The sequence below is a fragment of the Condylostylus longicornis genome, unplaced genomic scaffold (genome assembly GCF_029603195.1).
Source record: "Condylostylus longicornis isolate FDR11 unplaced genomic scaffold, ASM2960319v2 ptg000044l, whole genome shotgun sequence".
In the NCBI taxonomy this organism is placed as follows: Eukaryota; Metazoa; Arthropoda; class Insecta; order Diptera; family Dolichopodidae; genus Condylostylus; species Condylostylus longicornis.
The window spans coordinates 2,524,760-2,546,074 of NW_026578013.1; the positions used below are offsets into that span (position 1 = coordinate 2,524,760).

General features: G+C 25.7%; 1 protein-coding gene across 1 annotated transcript; it reads right to left on the reverse strand.

Moving 5' to 3' along the window:
* Positions 1–1,357: 1,357 nt before the first annotated feature.
* On the reverse strand, positions 1,358–20,230 carry LOC129610100 (laminin subunit gamma-1). Its single transcript, XM_055522461.1, has 18 exons — positions 20,026–20,230; positions 13,789–14,180; positions 8,447–8,708; positions 7,548–7,852; positions 7,082–7,391; positions 6,094–6,279; positions 5,804–6,029; positions 4,257–5,723; positions 3,625–4,192; positions 3,316–3,557; positions 3,052–3,259; positions 2,888–2,991; positions 2,702–2,835; positions 2,521–2,636; positions 2,372–2,458; positions 2,133–2,303; positions 1,933–2,062; positions 1,358–1,851 (listed from the first exon to the last, which is right to left on the reverse strand). The coding sequence occupies exons 2-18, from the start codon at positions 13,936–13,938 to the stop codon at positions 1,640–1,642; spliced, it is 4,878 nt and encodes a 1,625-aa protein (XP_055378436.1). The 5' UTR covers positions 13,939–14,180; positions 20,026–20,230; the 3' UTR covers positions 1,358–1,639.
* Between the last annotated feature and the right edge of the window lie 1,085 nt (positions 20,231–21,315).

The window sequence follows — 21,315 nt, forward strand, 5'->3', positions numbered from 1 at the left end:
TTCTCTTTTTTTCTTTTACTATTTATTTAAAATATTTTTTATTATTTTATTCAATATTAATTAACTTTCTTAAAATTTCTATTCTATCTTTGTGGCAAATTTAAAAGAATTTAAATATTTTACGTTTAATAAGATATTTTTTTTTTTTTAAATTAAATTATACTATAATCATATAATTTTTTTTGATAATAAAATGCGTGATTTTGAAATATAATAAAATAATGTTGTTAAAAAATTGTAATAATTCAAAAAAAAAAAAAATACAGAATTCAATTATTTATTGTTATATTATATAGTATAACATTTAAAGTGTAGTTTTCAAATTAAATAACAATATTAAAATAATGCGATTTTTATTTAGTTATTTTTTTTTTAATTTAAAGCGATATTCTTATAGTAAAATAATAAATTTATAATTTTTTTTTTATTGTATATAAAATTGTATAAAGATGGCATTATCTTGTTAACATTTAAAATTGTTTTATATCTCATTATAAAATTAATTATTATGTAATTATTTATTCATACAAGCAATTTGAAAAATAAAAAATATGTAAAATATTTAAAATATCTTTAGTAATCTGATGAAAATTTTATTAATTAAATAAAAATATGATTCCTTTAATTTAAGGGCGTTTTGTCAAAATGCATTAACTTTTGAAAAAACAAAATGTAGAAAATTATTTTGCAATTTTGCAATTTTGCATTATTTTTATTGAAAAACTAATGTTTAAGCAATTTTGTATTTATTTATTTATTCAGCCCGAAACGTTAGTAAATTTAAAAATGAAACATTTTACTTTTTTTATATCAATATTTAATTTACAGCTTAATTCCAACTAATAATCATTTTATTAACAGATAACTCTAGTATAATAATTATTAAACTTTTTCCAAAATGACGATATTTCTAATAATTTAATATTAATTTCATTAAATTGCAGTATGAATAAATAATTTTAAAATTTCTTATATAATTTTTAAATCTTTTTTTTTTTGTATACAAAAAAATAATATTAAAATAGGCAGTTAAAAGTTATTTGGCAATTTATTTTCTTTTTTTGTTCTTTTTCGCAATTACTTATCAAAAAATAAACTTTTTATGGCAAATATTAAAAAAAAAATAATAATTTTTTTTAAATTATTGTTTTGTACCTTATGAATTTTAAACAAACATTTTGAAATTCCTAAAATAACATTCTAAAATGAAATTCTTAAAAATTTTTTTTATGCATTTTCTTCTCTTATTACTTTTTTAACGAAAATTATTTAAATATAAAAAAAAAACCCGTATTTTTTAATTACGAATGATTAAATTTAACAGCAAATCTCATTTTCTTTTCTTTAATTTTTTTTCATTAAACTACATAATTATATAATTATAAACGAAAAAATAAGCAACTACATTTATATATATCATTTGCATCTACATATATATATATATAATATTGTATAAAATAAATTTAAAAATAATAAAAAAAAAAAAAATATTCGAAAATATATTCGTAAAATTTTCGAAATTCAAATGCTTAAGTAATTTTGGTTTTTAATTTAAAATTTTTTTCTCTTGTTTGGATTTCAAAGTTTTATAATTAATAAATTTTTCTTAATATTTTAATTTAATTCTTTATTTTATCATCTATGGTTCTAATTTATTATTTTTAAAACAATCATCTGGTAATGCTGCGGATATCGCCTCAATATTATTGACTTCAGCACGTAACTGATTTACTTCTCTTTCATATTTTGCAATCCATTTATTTTGTGAATTGCGGTTTTCTGTCAATTTATTAATACGTTCAGTTAAATTTGCTTTGTTAAGTTCACGTTCAGCGACATTTAAACGTTTTTCTAAAAATATAAATTTATTAAATAAAATATTTAAAAAATTAAGTATAATTGTTTATTTTATATTTAGAAACGCTTGCCTACCTAATGAGTCTAATTCATCAACATTAATATCCTTTAAATTATTTAAAATTTCCATTATAGAATTAATTTCTGTTACAGCTTTCAGTGCTTGATCTCTAGCTTCTAAAGTTCCTGTGTTAGCTTCTCCAACCTAAAAGTTAATTGTGTCAGTAAAGTAACATCATATATTTTATAATACAATTATACAGGGTATTATATACCTTTCGAGATGCATCAGCTAATAAATTGCTATCTTTTTTTGTACTTTCTTCAGATTGTCTGGCTTCTTGTTCAGTTATTAAAACACGATGATTTAATTGATCAGCTTCTTCACGTAATTGTTTAGCTTTTTGTTTAGTTTCAGTAGCTTTTTTACGAATATTTTCAGCATCCTATCAAAATACAAAATTTGGATTTTTTTTTGTTTTTAAAGGAAATCTCTTATCGTATATAAAAATACCTTGGAAGCTTGTTCAGCAAACTTTTCTTGTGCTTCTTGAGCATTCTTTCTGGCTTCATTTGCATTTCCTAAAGCACCAGAAAGAGCCTTTAAAAATAATAATTTTTAGTAATTAAAATATTTTCAGCTTCGATTCGTAATTTTCTTACCATTTCAGCATCACGAATCATACCTTCAGCGATTTTAATTTCATTTTCAATTCCGGGGACCGTTTTTAAAGCTAATTGTGCATTTTCAGACGATTTTTGAACATCAGCTTGGAAATCTATATTAATTATTTTCAATATTTTTAAGATTTTAGTTCATGGTTAGGTTAAAAAATAAAATTACCTGCAAGAGTATAATAAGTGGCATTTGCTTCTTTTAAAGTGCTATCGCCTTGTGCTACAGCTTTAACTGCATGATCATATGCACTCTTAGCTTCATTATATAAATCAATATCATCCTGTTTTTGTATTCGGCCTCTTCAAAATTAAATTTCAATCACATTGAGTTTATAATCTACTCTAATATTACCTTTCAATGAGCGTTCTAGCTAATGCATTTTCTTCATCAGCCTCAATTAGAATCAAATCATTTTCATTAGAAGCACCTTCAACTTTATTTTGTAACAAAATTGCCTTTATGTATAAAAATAATATTTAGATTGAAATATTATAATGCAAAAATATTTATTTTACTTGCTGATGTGCATCCGCAGCTAGATCTTTTAAATGTTGCGTATTTATTTCAGGAATTTCCATTCTGTTCACATTGGTAAACAATTCTAATGCAGCATCAAACGATTCACTTGCTTTTCGTAATGCTTCCTTCGTCAATTGTGAAGTTGAACCTAATGACGCTTTTAATGAATCGAGCTCTAAGCGCATGTCTGTTCTTAGTTCATCGCTAAAATAAGATTATTTCATGTTAAAGATGCACCTTGATTTTATTTTTCATTCTACCTAATATTTTTTTGCAAATTGATTGCATTTTTAGCCAAGTCGTAAGCTTTTTGTGCCGCTGCATGAGCATCTGTTGCATTCTTTAAATCTAATTCTGCCTGTGATTCCAACTCGTCAGCGATTGCTCTTGCTTCTCTTGATATTTCACTGATTTGTTCCGATTGTTCACCAAATTTATTCGCTTTGTCTCTAGCTTTTTGCAATGCCGTTTCACCTTCGTTGTTTAAAAGTTCAAGAGCAATCTGTAAATGTTATCAAAACAATACATCAAAAAAATAAAACGTCATAAAAATTTTTAAAATTACTTACAGCCAGCTCATTCTTAGCGTTTTGATAAATGTTATCGGCTAAAGTAATATTTTTCGCAACTTTTTCAATTTCTAAATTTGCTGACACTTGCAAAGGTTTGGAATTATCAAGCATTATTTGTATGTTATCCAATAGCTCGTGTAAATCATTTAATTTTTCAATGAGCGATTTATCACCTCCACCAGCTCCAGCTTTTGCGTCATCTAAGAGAATATTAACTTTTTGCTGGACATCTTTTAATTTCAATTCAAATTCATCGTCATTTGTTACAGGTGATTTTGCTATATTATCTAATGTTTCACTTAGACTTCTTAATTTCGCTCTATGGTCGTCCGCTGCATCTTTAACCAAATTGTAGCAAGCTGGACAATCTAAACAACCTTGGTGACGATCATATTTATTTTCTTTACATCTGTCACATCGACGGCCTTCAACATTGTCATTACAAGGACATTGGCCATATTGATCACACTGATATCCTTTAGAACCACTTTGGTCACAGTCACAAGCAAGACAACCTTCATTCGAAAATCCGTAGTAATATGTTGCGCACTGGTCACAATGTTCTCTAAAAATATTCAAAACATTAAAATAAACTTAAGAATAAGGTATTAATTTAATAATTAACTAACCCTGTAACTCCCGGTTTACAGAAGCATTGTCCTGAGAATAAATCACATGATGAATTATAACTGCCGATTGGATTACAATTACAACTTTCACAACCGTTGCCTGATACCAAATTGAAATATCCTGGCTCACATTCATTGCAATCACGTCCAAAAACATTTGGTTTACAACGACAATTTCCAGTTAATTGATCACATATTGATATGCCATCTTCAGTTTGTTCGGTTCCAGCTGGAACACAATTACATTGTTCACAGTGGCCATGCGGTAAATCAAGAGGATCTCCAAAATGCCCAGGTAAACATTGATCACAATGATCTCCATCTGTGTTATAAATACATTTCAAACATTGACCAGTTGTTCTGTTACAGTTTCCTACAGCATTTGGGTCAACGTTTCCATTACAATCGCATGACTTACAGTCTCTTACTTCTCCAATTAAACCATTTGGATCACCATAATAACCATCTGAACATAATTCACAACGGGCACCGAAATAACCCATTGGACATTCTAAACATATTACAGTGTCATCAGGCATTTGTAAACATGCTCCATCATTAGGACAAGGACATTTTTTACAATCCCATTGCGTTCCAACTAATGCATTACCATAATAACCGCGAGCACATTGATCGCAAGACTCTCCAGCTGTGTTATGTTGACATATACATCTTCCAGTTTCAGAATCACAAATTTCAGCATGTTTATGACAATCACATGGAATACAAGGACTAAAAGGACCACCTCTAGCAGGACTATGTCTATAACCAGGTGCACATGATTCACAGAAATTTCCTAAATAACCTTCAGGACAAGTACAATATTCAATCCAGGTAGCAGGTTTTCCAGCAACACCAAGATGTGCTGTTTCTAATTCAACATCATCCAAAATAGCTTCACCTTGAACAGAATAACTTGCTCTAATACGAATTGCAGTTAAATTACTCAAAATTGACATAAAACTACGTGCTGATTGACTTGGTTGCCATTGATAATCCGGATGCTCATGTAGTCTAAACTTATATTCACGTTTGTTTTGATCAGGTAATGGATTTCCTTGTGCAAAAATTGGTAATGCTATTTTTGAACCTGAACCTTCTAAAATTACATCATATGATGATGGATTTGGACTTATTTGACCTACTAGATGTAACTGGAATTTCAATAAATGATTATATGATGCTCTTTGATTGCCCAGGAATCGATCGGATGCATTGAAGTAAACATAATCATTACCATTAGCTATAGTAACAATACTATGACTATATTGATTATATTTTAAGTCAACCCGTCTATTATAATTATCTGTTGCTGTCCATCTTTCATTTCCTTTATTGAAGCTAGATATAATTGATATTGCTGAGTAGCCATGTGCACTATGACATTGTGATGTATGTCCATAACAGAAGCATGGTGTACATCCAAAACGATTATCAGAATTTAAATTGAAGTAACCAGGCTTGCATCTTAAAATAAGTTATAATTAATTTTTTGTCTAAATTTTCTTTTGACCAATTTTTTTATAGATTTTTTTTTTTTAACTTACTCTTTACATTGTTCTCCCTCAACATTTTCTTTACATAAACAATGTCCAGTATTTGGGTCACAGTATGGTTTATTATCTAATGAACCTCTTGGATCACAACCACATGGTTGACAACCGTGTATACTAAATTGATAATAATTGCTATCACAACGATCACATTTTTCACCAGTAACACCAGGTTTACATTGACATTTACCCTCTGTATTACATTGTAATGAGCGTGAACCTACAGTTAAAATATATTATAAATTTTATTCATATTTTTAATTAATTCGTTTTTTTTTTCTTACCAATTGGATCACAACCACAATGTATACAATAACCATCTTCTCTCATATAAAAATTTTCTTTACATCTTTCACAATGTGGACCATCACGATTATCTCTACAATCAATACAATGACCTCCATGCCCCGTTAAATTGAATAGAGCACGATCAAAGAAACATTTTTCGGATTTTCCATTGCAATTACAAGCTGTACATAAGAAAAAAATTAATAGAAATTAATAAAAAATATATTCAAAATACAGGAGAAATATTAAGGTGAAAAAATATTTACATATAATTGAATACCAAGATGAAAATTTTGGGATTTGATTCGTTTGATAGTACCAGTAATTACAGTTAATACTATTATACAATAATATATTTATTAATATTGTATTAAAAATTTTCATTTTTTTATTCTACGGTTTCGGTGAAATAATTTATTGCAGAACAGTAACAGAACTATTTTCTAGGACGTTCAAGAGTGCACTAAGTTAGTTCAATTGAATTTGTGGAAATGTTTAACAGGTAAGTGCAACAAGAATTTATATAATTATATAGAGCTGTATGATATAATTGAATGAAAATAATATTATAAAGAACTTTTCACCATAAATGGGAAAATACTTTTTGTACATATCTTCCTTGTTCTCTATATAAGGTTCAAAATATTCTTCAAGTTTATAATGCAAAGACTTTCTTTTCTAACATCATATTGTGTTTTTTTAAACAATCTACATAAAAATTTTAAAAGTTATAAAATATTCTAAATCTGGATATCGATTTCAATGCTGAAAAGTTTCTCTTGTGTACTTTTCCTATTTCTGTTCTTTTTTCCTAGTCACGCCGTTATGTTATCTAATAATCATAAAATTATTGTATACATTATTTCAATTGTATAAATTTTCTTCTTGTCTAGTAAATTTTCACTTTTGTGCTCAGAATTATGCTATTTTTTTTTTATACCTTTGAAGTTTTTCCTTATTAAACATTTACTGAAAAGTACTTACGTTTACATTCATTAACATTTTTAGATGTTGCACGTTTCCATTCTTGGTCATTAAATGCTGGAAGACATCTTTCACAATCAGGTCCATCTGTGTTATGTTTACATTCACATACTTTTGTATGTTCACCATTTAAACCGGTACTTACAACACAATTACTTGCATGTCCATTACATTTACAACGTGCACCAACAGCAATATCAGATATTGCATAAAAATATGATTTTAAAACTTGAGCATCAAAGAATACTTCATCTCCGAATGTATTCAAACGATCTAGAGTAATTTTGATATCTGTAGCTGTTACCCAATTCTAAAAAAAACAATGATAATGGTTATTATGTATACATAACTTTGAATTACTTAAAAAAATATCTAGTAAATGCTCAATATTGTTCTGCGCAAAATAGTGAGCTATTAAATTCAAAAAAACTTTAAATGTCTTGTAAATATAATTTTTTTTATTTACCTGTAATGTTAAACTATTTTCGAAATTTATTGCGCTTGGTCTACCTTCTAATGTTGAAAATGCAATATTACCATCCCTTAATGGTGAAATATCACTATATTCGCTTGTACATAATGCTCTTGATTCATCTTCACCACGTTGTATCGATGAACCATCTGGTAACCCATATGTATCACGACATGTAGCACTGTAGAATTGATATGGTATCCATGGTCCATTATGTGAAACACGTTTATATATTGCAAATGATTCCGGCCGAGGGGAACGGAAAACAATCCGAATGTAAGTGATATCATAAGTCTTACCTTAAATGGAAAAAGATGAGATATTGTACGGTTCCAATTATAAATAATAACAACTCGAGGTTTATTTTTTATTGTTTTTAAAGTAATGACAATATTAAAGTAATTGTATGTATGAAGGTATAATGTTGTTATTATGAAGACGATAAAGATAATAGTTACCATAATTTGTTAGCCGTAGGTAAAAAAAAAGAAAATAATAATGATGAAGAGTCATTCTTTTTGCGTGGATTAGGCGCCAATTTTTTTTTTAGTTAATATTCTGTTTGTGATAGTGTTGGCGACTATCACAACAGTAAGTTTATAAAAAAAAATAAAAACAAAATAAGAAATATTCTTTAACAGAAGCTTTTATGAAAACAAAAAAAAACATTGTGATGATATTGTGCAGATAAAGTGATGATGGCAGTATGTGGAGCATAAAATTTTCGGTTTAATGTTGGCTTCTTACACTACTTCTCTAATTTGTACAAGTCAAGTTCCACCACATTTATAATTTTAAGTTTTATGGTATATATGTGGTAGTGTAAGTTAAGAAGGAACATGGAATGTGATGCAAAAAAAAAACTGAAAAAAATAAACAGTATACAAACTTACCAAATCTCAATGTTAAATTCACTTGATTAGGATGTTGAACACCTTCAAACATTGTTTCTGATTGCCACCATGTTGGATTTTGTGGATCATGTATATCAGTTAAATAAATTGAGTCGTGATCACGGTATCGACAAATATCACAACTTTTTTTATTTGAATATCCTGTTTGTACACAAAATTCTCGTTCTCCATGCTCACCACATGTATTCGTTGATTCCATACGTATATTGTATGCAGCATTGACGAATTCTGGTATACATTTCTGCAAAAAATGCAAATGATTTCTGAGTTATTAAATTTTAAATTAATGTTTTATTATTTTAGAATAAGTTTTTTTTTTCTAAAAATTTTTGATTATAAATTCAAAGGCAAAAGGTAATATAAATCCTAAAAATTATAAACATTTTTTTACTTTGAGTAATAAATCCAAAAATAAATTATTCATGAACAAGTAAATACAAAAGTATACGGTGTGGATTTCCCTCGGCTAAATGACAACGAAATAAATTTGGTATTTATACTAATTGTAATCAATGAATAAAATCTATTTTGCTTTACTAATCTTGCACGTTCTGTATGTTAGGTAAGAGTAAATGATATTATGAAATGCGAGTAATACCAAATAAAATTGTCCAATCAATAATGGCAAAAAATGTGGCTTTAAAATATAAAATAAGCCCACAAAAAACTAGCAGTGAATTCTAATGCAGTGAATGCGAGTAATACCAAATAAAATTGTCCAATCAATAATGGCAAAAAATGTGGCTTTAAAATATAAAATAAGCCCACAAAAAACTAGCAGTGAATTCTAAAATAGTTGCGAAACTGAATACTTAAATGAAAGAAGTACATGCAAGTTTTTGCTAGAATGAGAGATAAACTGAAACGCGAAGGCATTGAGACTCATAATCGAGCAGTCACTGCAATGAAATGGTCTATGAATACAATGATGCGATTTGAATTAAATAGAAGATAGAATAGATTCTATGAGAGCAACATAAATATGATAATCTAACGCATGATAAAATGGTTGTATAGAATAATGGCAGACTCCAAATTTAAACTAAAAGAGTTTCACAAAGAGTCTCACAAAAGTCCGCGAATTACACATTTATATTAAGTTGCTAACTGTCCATGCAAACTAACTGTTTATGCAAGCATTATTCTATTTTATAGTTGCTAACCGATTGCCAATAATGCAAGAAAATTGGCATTTGTATCACGTTTCAAGGAAAAATGTGAGAAAATACCTAATATTTGTTAGATTAGCAAATGTATACTATCATGATAAGTCTTTAATATTAATTTTACATTAGTATACTTTTTTCCATTTAAACATAAAAATCAGAATAAAATATTATTAAAAATATTTTTGTTTTGGATTGAGCAATGAGATCCAAAAAATAAGTTAAACTCGAACTCAATCCAATTTTATAACTTTTTTCGCAGTCACGATATTTTTTAGCATAATGCTAAAAATACAAAAACCCTAGTTTTATAAAAATTAATAATACAATATAAATTCATGACTAAATTCTTTTTCTTCAAAAAAAAAAAGAACCCTTTCATCCAGAGAATATAAAATTTTTGATAAACTCTTCATTAAATAAAAATTTCGAAAATAAAATAAGCAGAAAAAACTAATTCTTAATTATACATCACATTTTATACATGAAAATAATCATACCGTCGACCGGAAGTACACAGTCATATTGGCGTAACAAAAAGTCGAAATTCAAAAAGAAATAACAAAACAAAAGAAAAAGGAAAAACAAGAAGTTGGTTAAATTTGATAAGAGATTTTGTTGAACTTTTGATATTATTTTCTGTTGTCCTATAACAAAAGAACTAATAAGAACAACTAGAAGATTAATATTTAGCATCGAGGCATTCTAAAAGATTATTTCAAAATTTATTGTAAAGAAAGACGAACCCTTAAGAAATTATTATGCTTATAGCATCGATTAATAGTAGTGTCTATTTTAAATATTCTTTTAGTAGGTTTTGAATGTTTCCCACTTAAATTAAGAAAATTTGTGAGCATTACACATTAAAATGATGTGATCATCGATACTAAAAGAAAATGACATTGTATTTGAGTTTAAAAAAGTTATTGTTTTAAATTATAGAGCGATTAAATTTGAAGAGCGATGAAATAATTTGCAATTATCTTTGTAATAATTTTATTGTTGTATGTTTTATCTCTCATGTACTTATATGAAATGATCTCATTTCACTGAATAAAAAATTAAAGGAAAAAAAAAATCTTTAATTTATGAAGTAATTAAAAATTATTTTTCAAAATTTTAAGTTGCTAAATAATATTGTAATACTTAAATTTTATTTTTGTTCAGAGAGAGGCAGATAAAGTTTTTGTTTATGTACAGTGTGATTCTGAAAGTTATACAACAACATATACCATTGGTTAGAGGGTCCAAAATCGGTGAAATTTTTGCCCTGGACTAGGTGTAAAATCTCAAAAGTTTCCTAGTTACAAGAATTTTAAAAACTTAATGAAATTTCTACTTTGGCCTTCGTTCCGAAAAAGAAAGGTGACTTCAAAAAAAGGGTTTTTAAAAGGCCTATAAGTGAAAGGCTTAAAATCAACATGGTATTTAATTTTACATTTTATGTACTTTCAAAATAACAAGCATTCGAATTTAGTAAAAATCAAATTTTACCCTTTTTTTTATTATTTTTTTGGTGTTTTCTAAAACCCGATAACTTCGTACCAAATTTTTTGAAATTTTTAAATTTTTTATTACAGAATTACAGAATTACCCCGGTTTTCGGCGCTTGACACAGAGCTTGATTGCAGAGGTATCAAAAAAACTTGAACAAGTAGAAATTTCTAAAAATTCGTTAAAATCCCTGTAACTCGGAAACCCTCAACATTTAGCATTTGGTTCAGAACAAAAGTTTTACCCACATTTGACCTTCCAGCCAATGGTATATATTTTGTTATATGCCGTTCTGAATCATCCTGTATATAAGTACGAGGTGTTATAAAAAAATTGTTCAATTTTTTTGGTAAATTGATAGATTATCTTCTTAAACCTAATAGCCAAAAAATTTTCCCATAAATTATTTGTAATGAATGTTTTTAATTGCTCTTTTCTTCAAAACTGAAATCTGCAGTTTTAATTGCTTTCATAATAGTAGATTTACTATATTAGTAGATCTGATAAGTACTGGTAATTTGAATGTGTTTGTTTTAGTTAAAATCTAGTTATTTAAATCTGTTTTCTGACACCACTTGTATATGCTTACTTTGCATATATATGGTAAATCCAGCGCTGTTGGCAATACAACTCGAATGGCAATTTTATTTTAAATATTTCAATTATTTTTCAAGATTTCAAAAACTAATAGAGATGTTAATTTAAAATATTGTAAGAGTGTGTTCAATTACATTCTACATATGTATATTCGTAAAGGTTTAATAGAATGGCGGCATTGGTTTCGGTAGCTGCAGGTAATTTTAAATATTTAGAAAAATAATAAAGTTAGATTTATGAAACTTGGCATTCTTCTGTACCAACTGAATAGTTATTACTTGTTGAATATTGTTTAGTCTATTGAAGTTTAATTTGTATGTGACTCTTTATTTCACAAATTTGTAAATGAAACACTTTGTTTCATTTCTTGAAAATAATATTTCTTGAATTGCATACATAATATTTTGCCATGAATTTTGAATTAAATAGATTGCATTTTATTTAATGAATTTACATGAGTTAGTTTCATTTTAATTATAAATGATATTTCATATATAAAAGATGAATGTGATCTTGAAAATCTCTAAATTTATATATATCACTTATTCAATTTAATTAGACAAAATTATTAAATAACAAGTTAGTACGAATTACTTAAGTTTGTTGGCTTACAACAAATTACAATAGTTAATTATTAGTTAAATTGCACTTTTATATTGCCATAAAAATTGTGATAATTTCAAAGATAAGCATGCGTCGAACAGATTTGTTGACAAAACTCTACCCTCCATTATTGTGATTTAGTTTGGCATAGCAAAATTATGTTTATTCATGTACTATAGTTATAATTGACTTTATATTTTAACTTGATTGAGTCTTAAGGCTTTTCGTAATTAAAAACCCTTACTTTTATTATTTAAAATTAGGAAACTAAACAAACAAGCAAGTAGTTGATGGTTGATGAGTATGTATGTATATGGATGTTCTATTTGCATATACTAAGTAATTATTTTTGCTTTTAAAATTAGTTAAGAAAAAAGTTAGTTAAGAAGATTTAGCACATTCGTTTCCTCTTACATTATGAACAGCGGCTCGCTTTAACATTTCTTAATTCAAGAGTAAATCAATGAGGTTATGCACGTATAATAATATGTAAAATAAAATTAAGAAATTCGAGTATGTTATATTCAGTATAAGTTTATATTGCTGTCAACATAAAAAAATTACCAATTAAACTCACGGTTTCTAAATAAGCACAATTCATTTAACAATTTTGTTCCTTTTGAGTTTTGTAAAAATTGTATTTATTCATTCATTTTCATATTTAGCTCTAGACCTCATGATGATAAAATAGAATAAATAATGGAAATGTTTTATTGAAATGAGATTTTTGTTACCACAATCCTACATAAATTTAGAAGAATTTAAAATAATTTTAAAAAATGTATACCATATTGAGTTCGATTGCCAAGTTCGAAAAGCAAGAAATTTTAACAAGAAATTTTGTTCTAGAACATTCAAATAGAGCATTTAACAAAAAATATCTCTTAAGTAACAGTTAACATTTGACAAAAAAACTAATTCGAAATGAGTATGAGAAATCATTAGTTGAGTTAACAGCTAATTAGAGGGTCATTGCCTTTCCGCGTGTACAAACTTTACAAATTTTATATATATCTACATAAATTTTATATTACTTATATCTTAATTAATTGCAAAAAATTTGGATTTTTACATTAAAAGTGTTATTCTATGAACTATAGAGAAATAAAAATTTTAACAAAATCACTTTATAATAAGATTTTAAATTTCTACTAGCAATAGAAGAAATTTTTTCTTGGAACTGAGCTAAATAGTAATACGAAAACCAATATTGTTTTAAACGAATAAGTAACCGCCTTTTAAAACTACATAAATCATTAAATTTTTCAATGAAATTTGAGTATTAAGTATAAGTATTTGTAATTTAAGATTGGTTAATGTTCATGCAACGTAACAGTTAGAAATTTTATATGAAAACATAAAATACACTTATAAGTACTTATATTTATATTTGAAATTTTAGCGGGCATTTTCATAAAACTTATATACTTAAGAAAAATTTTATAAAAGTTTACAAATTACCTGTGGGCGACCGTATGTATCATAGCATGCTAAAGCTGGTAAAAAATGTGTATTCTCATTTGCATTAATTCCATATTTATTTTGACATCCTAATATTACTAAAATACTTAATAGTATTTGCTGTGAATTTATCCACTTCAGTTTTTTCATTTTATTATACAACTATTTATTTTTCTATTATTTCTGTTTTTAAAATATATATATACTTATATGTATATATATATTTGTTCAAATTATATACTTATATAATTTTTTATTTAATTTTTTTTTTTGATTTTTATTAATTTAATTTTTTATATTATCATTCCGATATAATTTTTTTTTATTTAAATTTGTTAAAATTTTATTGTGTTATATATATTGTGAGTATTGCACATAAACAAATTAATTATCTGTAATATAAGAGGAATATTAGTATAAGAGGAATTTGAGTACATAATTTAGTAACTATATGAAATTCAATTCTTATCAAAAATATTGTAATATCAATAATACCAAAATTCTTGCAATTTTTATTTTTATTATAAAAATTTAATTTATTTTAAAAACATATTCTTATAAAGACATAAATATTAAGCATTTATTTAATATTTTGTTATATATATAAGTATTGCGAGTCAATCAATCAGTTGTAGATTTAATTTACCTAAGAATTATTGATAATTCACAATATAAATTTTGTTCTCGTAAATTAAATTATTACAACCTAATAGTAATCGAAGAGTATTATGAAAGCGATTGAAATAATTATAACCTTCTTGTAATTACTTAAGTATTTTTTGTATAACAGTTAATCTATCTCCTCTATGCATAAATTGGACATTAATGTAGGTAATGGTATTTTTTTTTTAATGCAAATTTAAAGCACGTGAAAGGATTTTTTGTAAAAGAAAAGACAGTAAAAAATTTAAGATAAATTCATACAATATAATTCGATACACTAAATCCTCGAGATATGACAGATAGATAGATCTTCAAATATGAGATTTCGAGTTACGAAATGGTATCTATAAATTTGAACTATTTTTATTTGACTTACAACATAGTTCCTGATACGACATTGAAATTTTTTACTTTTTTTTACAGATTTTATTGATTTTTGAATAAAAATCTATACCGAATTTAGTTATATGGCAAGTCTTTTTTTCTTCCAGCGACAATTCGACTTACAACCTAAATTTCTGGAACCAAAAATGTTGCATCATCTAGTACTTATGTGCATTACTTATACTTTATTAGTACTTAATGTACATTTTTTTTAATATATAATCTAAGATTTATCTTAGATAAGCTTGGCTAAGGCCGGTTGATCATTAAGATTAAGTTTCGCTAATATAGGCAAACCAATTCAGTTAACAAAATTCTTCTTTTAAGACTAACCTTATTTCTCTCCAATTCCTTCAAATTTTTTAACTAAATACTTATTCATGTAAAATATTCATTAAATTTTTTTAACATGAATGCATTGAACAAATTTAAAACACTAGACATTGACAACTTCTAAACTGCGCCACTTTTTTGTTATTCAAAAATCTTTTGTTAATTAAAACATAATGTACTCACTTTTATATATCAACATGCATATAATAGACACAAGATCAACATTGAAGTATTTATAACATATTTTGTATAACAACTATATTTTCTAATATTGTATAACAGCTAACAACTACATGCTCTAATTTCACCAAATAAACCCATAGTAATATTAAATATGAATAAAATCATCAAATTGAAAATGATTTGTGTGTGAGAAAATAAGTAATAATAAAAAAACGACTGACAATCGCAAAAAAAAAGGAAAACAAAAACAAAATAAAAATATTATGACAAGTTTAATTAATTGTCACTACCCAATTCAATTTATAAAATTATAAAAGAAGACAAATTTATTAAGCATAAGAAGAACAGAAAAAAAAGATCCTATATCAAATTAACTTGAAGTGCTTAGTTGAAGTCATCGCGCTTTTATTGGCTGGATATGCACATTCCACAATAAGTATTAAATTTTGGAACGAGAAAAAGCAAAAACAAAAAAGAAATTACCCAAAAAAAATTCTTATATTTCTTTTTATTTGATTGACCACATAACGGACAATAAGAGAGGTCTTGTTTTCACCTCAAATTTACCATGTTGTGTTTTCAAAGAGGATACTTATATCATTGTAGAGAATCGGAAATAAGCAATTTGCTATAAGTTAGCAATATATCGATCTGTTTGCTTGGCTGTGCTCTCTTCTTTTTCTTTTCATTTCTCTGAATCTTATACGCTTCGCTGAAACGCTTTTGATGAAACTTTACCGTTTTTAAAATTTGCTTGAAAATTTGTAATGTGTATTTTTTCTTTTGCAATACAACAAGTTAGTCGCCTTTAAATGCCTGCGCCAGTCACCTTAAAATACAAGTGCCTGTAACTGGATCTTAACTACAGACCAAATTTAAATTTTGAGTATTTGATAACCAAATGTTTTGAATTTAAATTTGAGAACATTGCAATATTTGAGAACGAAATTTACTTTTTTGGTGATATGTTAACTTGAAATTTGAAGTAAGTGTATAAGAGGCCATTATGCCATTTATACAATATATTCATACGATCGATTGTATGCTGACCCTACCAAATATTATTTTATCAAATTCAATTTTTATTAATTGAATTTTTTATGTTCGAAATGGAGTAATCTAGTTATACTAGTAGCGTTGTAATTTGAAATGAAATATTATACTAATTCTATATTTATATTTTACTTTTTATGATTATTTATTCAAGATTGCATTTTATATTATTGTGAATTCAAAACAAATTAAATCTGAATATGGGACAAATTTTTTTAAAAGATCAAATAATACTATTGATTTTGATATTTTACTTCTCTTTAAATTTGTAGACTTAATTCTAATTAAGTTTATAAATTGTGTTAATCAGTTATCAGTTAGCAGAGTAGAATTTTCTCTATTTATTCATTGGATGTTGAAACAACCAATATCTGTGTCAATTCCAAAGTAATAAGAAAACTTATGAAAAAAATTTAAATTTCTTATTGAGCTTTTTGTATTTTAACTACTTGCAGTACTTTTTAAAATTTTTTCAAAACAAAATTGGAAAAAATGTTTGAGACTATGACAATTCCTACAATTGAATTTTCGACACCTCATATTTTCGAAACTTGTCTTGATATGCTTCTTTCTCATATGTATATCTTTTCTCATCATTTAGATGATAGATTTTGGTGTATTGACGAAAGTAATTTAAGTAATCTGGTAACAATTAATTGGTTTTAAAGTAGCACTTTTCCAATGCCATGCAGTTTCATAAAGAAACAAATTTCTAATTTCCTGCATTTGTAAAATTTCAACAAATTTTGATGGCGTATAAAACTTTGATTCCCTTACTATAAAGATTGTAGAAATTTTGTAGACAAATGTACAGACGGACGAACAGAGAAAAACTAAATAGCACATTTTTAATTTTATTGGAAAATTACTCAAAATTTACTTTTTTGGTGTGAAAATTTTTTAAATTAAATTTTTTCTCTTAATAATATCACTGATGACCGTATTTATTTAAAAATACTTTTTAGTATAATTATTTGTTTTTAAGTGTCTGATAGACAATTATCACAGAGTGTCACACAGATTAAAGGTGTTGATTTTTTTTTAATTATTCGATTTAATTTAACAAAATATATTTTTATACAAAAATATTATAAAATTAAATATTAAAATTATACCCTTCCCGATTTCGAAATCTTGTTTGCACTTATTTAAGACTAATTTCCTATACTTAAAAAAGAACATAGACGCTTTGTAAATTTTTAAAAAATATAAGTACCTACAATATAATTAAAGGGCAAAAAAATTGTTATCACTTTACAAGTAAAGCAAATTTATTGGCAGAGTAATGTAAGCTCAATTTTTTTCTGGCTTTTTAAGTTTGAATTTAAAATTTCGGTGACGGATACACTCTATAATTGTATATTTTCTTTGACCCTTATTAGTACAGATATGCATTATATGCATGTGTAACATTTCCTATATTTTAATTTGCACCATTTGTGTGCATACGGCATAAAAAAAAACTCCCACATGGCTTAAATATTTTTGTGCCTTTTTCATATTACATTGTGTATATTAATTTCTGCTGAAAACGTATAAAATTAAACAGAACTTTAATATTTTGCTAAACTTTATGTTTAAAGCGGTCTTTTTTTTTCTCTGTTTTATGTGAAATCATGGAAATTATAAAAAAAGAAATAAAAACGCTGATATTAAGATTTTTTTTTTCCTCAATTTTTCTTTCATTTGGAAAAATAATTTCCGCCGTAAATATTTTTAATGCCCATATGTTTTGTTAAACTAATGAAAGGCATAGTATAGTGCAATTTATTTACATATATGTATACGTATATGTGTGTATATAACTAAAAATATTTGTTTAATGATGAATTTAAAAATATTTTTAGAATTCTTAGTAAAAAAAACTATTGAAGATTTTGTCATTTCCTTTAATATATTTAGATAGGAATATTTTTCTGTTTATACTTTGAAAAATAATTGATTTTTAAATTTGAGAGAGACTTTGGGGGTAATTTGGTGTTTATTCGATTTACAAAATATACAAAGGGATACTTATGTTTTGGAAAAATATTTAACAGTATTTATGTTATGGCAATTTTGTAATAAAAATTAATTAATTTAAATAATGCTTCTTTTGTTTAAAATTTCCCTAAATATCTGTAAATTCATTTAAGCAATTCATATAATTAAGTTTTCTGTTTTGTAATAAAAGCTATTAAATCCGAATTTGTTGAATGTTTGAATTCTAAAGCACTGCTGAATACTGATGAAATAGATTGAAATTTATCCTTCTTATTTTAATCAGGGAATTAATTTTCCAATTGAATGGAGGAGGCCTATATCTAGCAGTGAATGCAAGCGGCTCAACAATGATGATGATGATTTAATTTTTATTTACAACTTTTTATTTTTACACATTTATGGCAACACTTATTTGTACAATATTTTGTACCATAATTAAATGCACTACATTATTTATTATGTATGATAAAAATTCAGACCGTATCCGTATACATGTGTATGTATGTATGTACACATGTATTTACTAATTAAATTATTATATTCATTATTTTGCCATTTTTTATGTTAATTGATAATTTATTAAAAGAAATTTTTTTTTTTATTTTAAAAAGATAAGAAAAATTTTAAATGTTCTTTACTTGTATGTACACATTAAGTATCAAAATGTATGTAAATTTTTAGATTTATATTTTACTGTTATAATCATTAACATATTTTATATATTTTACAGTTAGATGTTGTATACAACATATACTTCAACACATCTATTTTTTTTTTTCTTTTCACTAAAATTGGACTAAAAATTTCCGAAAAGACAAAATTTATTGATCAAAAATTTTTTTAAATTAAAAACGAAAGGGTGTGGGGGGACAAGAAAAATTCACTCTCAAAAAAATTCTAAATTATTTTGATTTTATTTTAAATTTTTTGTTTTTGATTTCGCGTTTTTTATTTTTGTTTTCTTCTTAACTCATTTTCGGAGCAATGCACTTCCTTAGAGTTATCGCTTATATTCTTTGGTACATAAGTATGTACATACATAATATGTATATTATGTTGGTATATGATATTCCTTATACACATTCACAGGCCGTATAGTGTATTCCTATATCAACATACTTACATACATGTGGATGTATGTATGCTTATATAGAAAATATTTTTTTTTGTACTAAATAAACATTCACTTTATGTTTTTGTTTGTTTATAGAAAATTCCAAAAATATCTACACACTTTTCTTCAATTTTTCAAATTATATTTTTTATTTTATTAAATACTACATACAATTTTGAAAACATGTAATTTGAGTTAGATTAAAAATATTATACAATTTGAACTTTAATTTATAATTTTATCAGTGTTATACTATTTGTTTTTTTTCTTAAAAAAATAAATAAACACAATCTATACTTTTATATTTTTTGTTTTATTTATGTGTGTACAATTCAAATACATTTAAAGAAATCCACAACTACATGTACACATGCTGTACAATGGAATTATATTTCGTATATATAAGTATAGAATTATAGGTAGTTACTGAAATTTCAGTTCATATTTCTTTTAAAAATTTTTTAATTATAAATTAAAATTATTAAATTTTTTAATTAGTTTATAATTAAAAATTATTTTAATACTTTTTCTTTTCTTATAAAAACTCTATAATATTCCAAAATAGCTATCAAATGATAATCCAAATGAAAAAAAAAAATGTAAAGGCGTTCACAGTGTATGTCTCAACATAAAGTAGTTTTTTTTTCTTTTTCTTATTTTTTTTTTTGTTTTTATGAACTGCAAGATCCGCGCGATCTTACCGCACTACAAGATTTAAACTACAATTCGTTTTGAACGCTCCGAGAAGACTAAAATCTTTTGAATTCGTTTTATAAAACCAGACCAGACCCATACGACATAATTATGTATTGCATATGTACGTACTATGGAGAAAAGAAAAATAATAAAACCTTTTTTTTTTGTTTTTATTGTTTTTTCTTGAAATGTTTGCTTATTTTTTTGATTATACTCTTTTAGTACTAAAAACTCAATAATTTGACTCAAAGAGTTTTGTTTTAAATAATTATCAAAAAAAGAAATGAATGGAATGCATACATGTACACGATCCTCATGCATGTATGAGAGTATTTGTGGTATTTTATGTTTATTTTACAATACTCTTGATTGAATTTATATTTTTACTTCGGCCTCAACAATAATGTAGACTTTTGTGTTTTTGTTTGTTTTTTTTTTATTGTTGATTGATAATGCTGTGATTTGTAAATTTATTTATTGATTTGGAAACAAATACTATATTTTATATTTATATAATCAATGTTATGATAATAAAGAGAGTTTTACATACACGCGCAAGTAGGAAAATTTCATAAAAAGCGAACAGAGCACATGTGTAACAGGATCAGCTTGTATTTTCATAATTATTGACTTATTTGATACAAAATTGAAATTGATAAAATGGTAGAGTTGACAAAGTCCGTTCAGCAGAAAATGTTATAATTGATAATTTTAACCCTGTGAAATTTAATTTATTGTTGTATGCTTGGGAATTGTGCTTAGACGCGGCCCAAAAAAATTTCAATAAAATAATTTTTGCAAAAAATTGTTGCTAATTAATTACTATAACTATAAAAGTCGTGTCAATTAAAAAAGAACAAGTAAAAACGTTTCACTCACTATAAGCCGACTGAATAATACCCTGCACTTGACAATCTGAGTTTAAAAATTTGTTTTTGAAATATTTGAAAATAGCTTTGATTGCTAAAGGGCAATTACTTGAACGTGTCAAACCATTTGATAGAAACTTCACGAACATTATGTCTGACCTATAAGTGGGCACACGAAGGCCGAGTTTCATGAATTTAGCATTAATACTTTTCCAAATATTTAAAATTAAGTTTTGGAGTTGTAGGGAT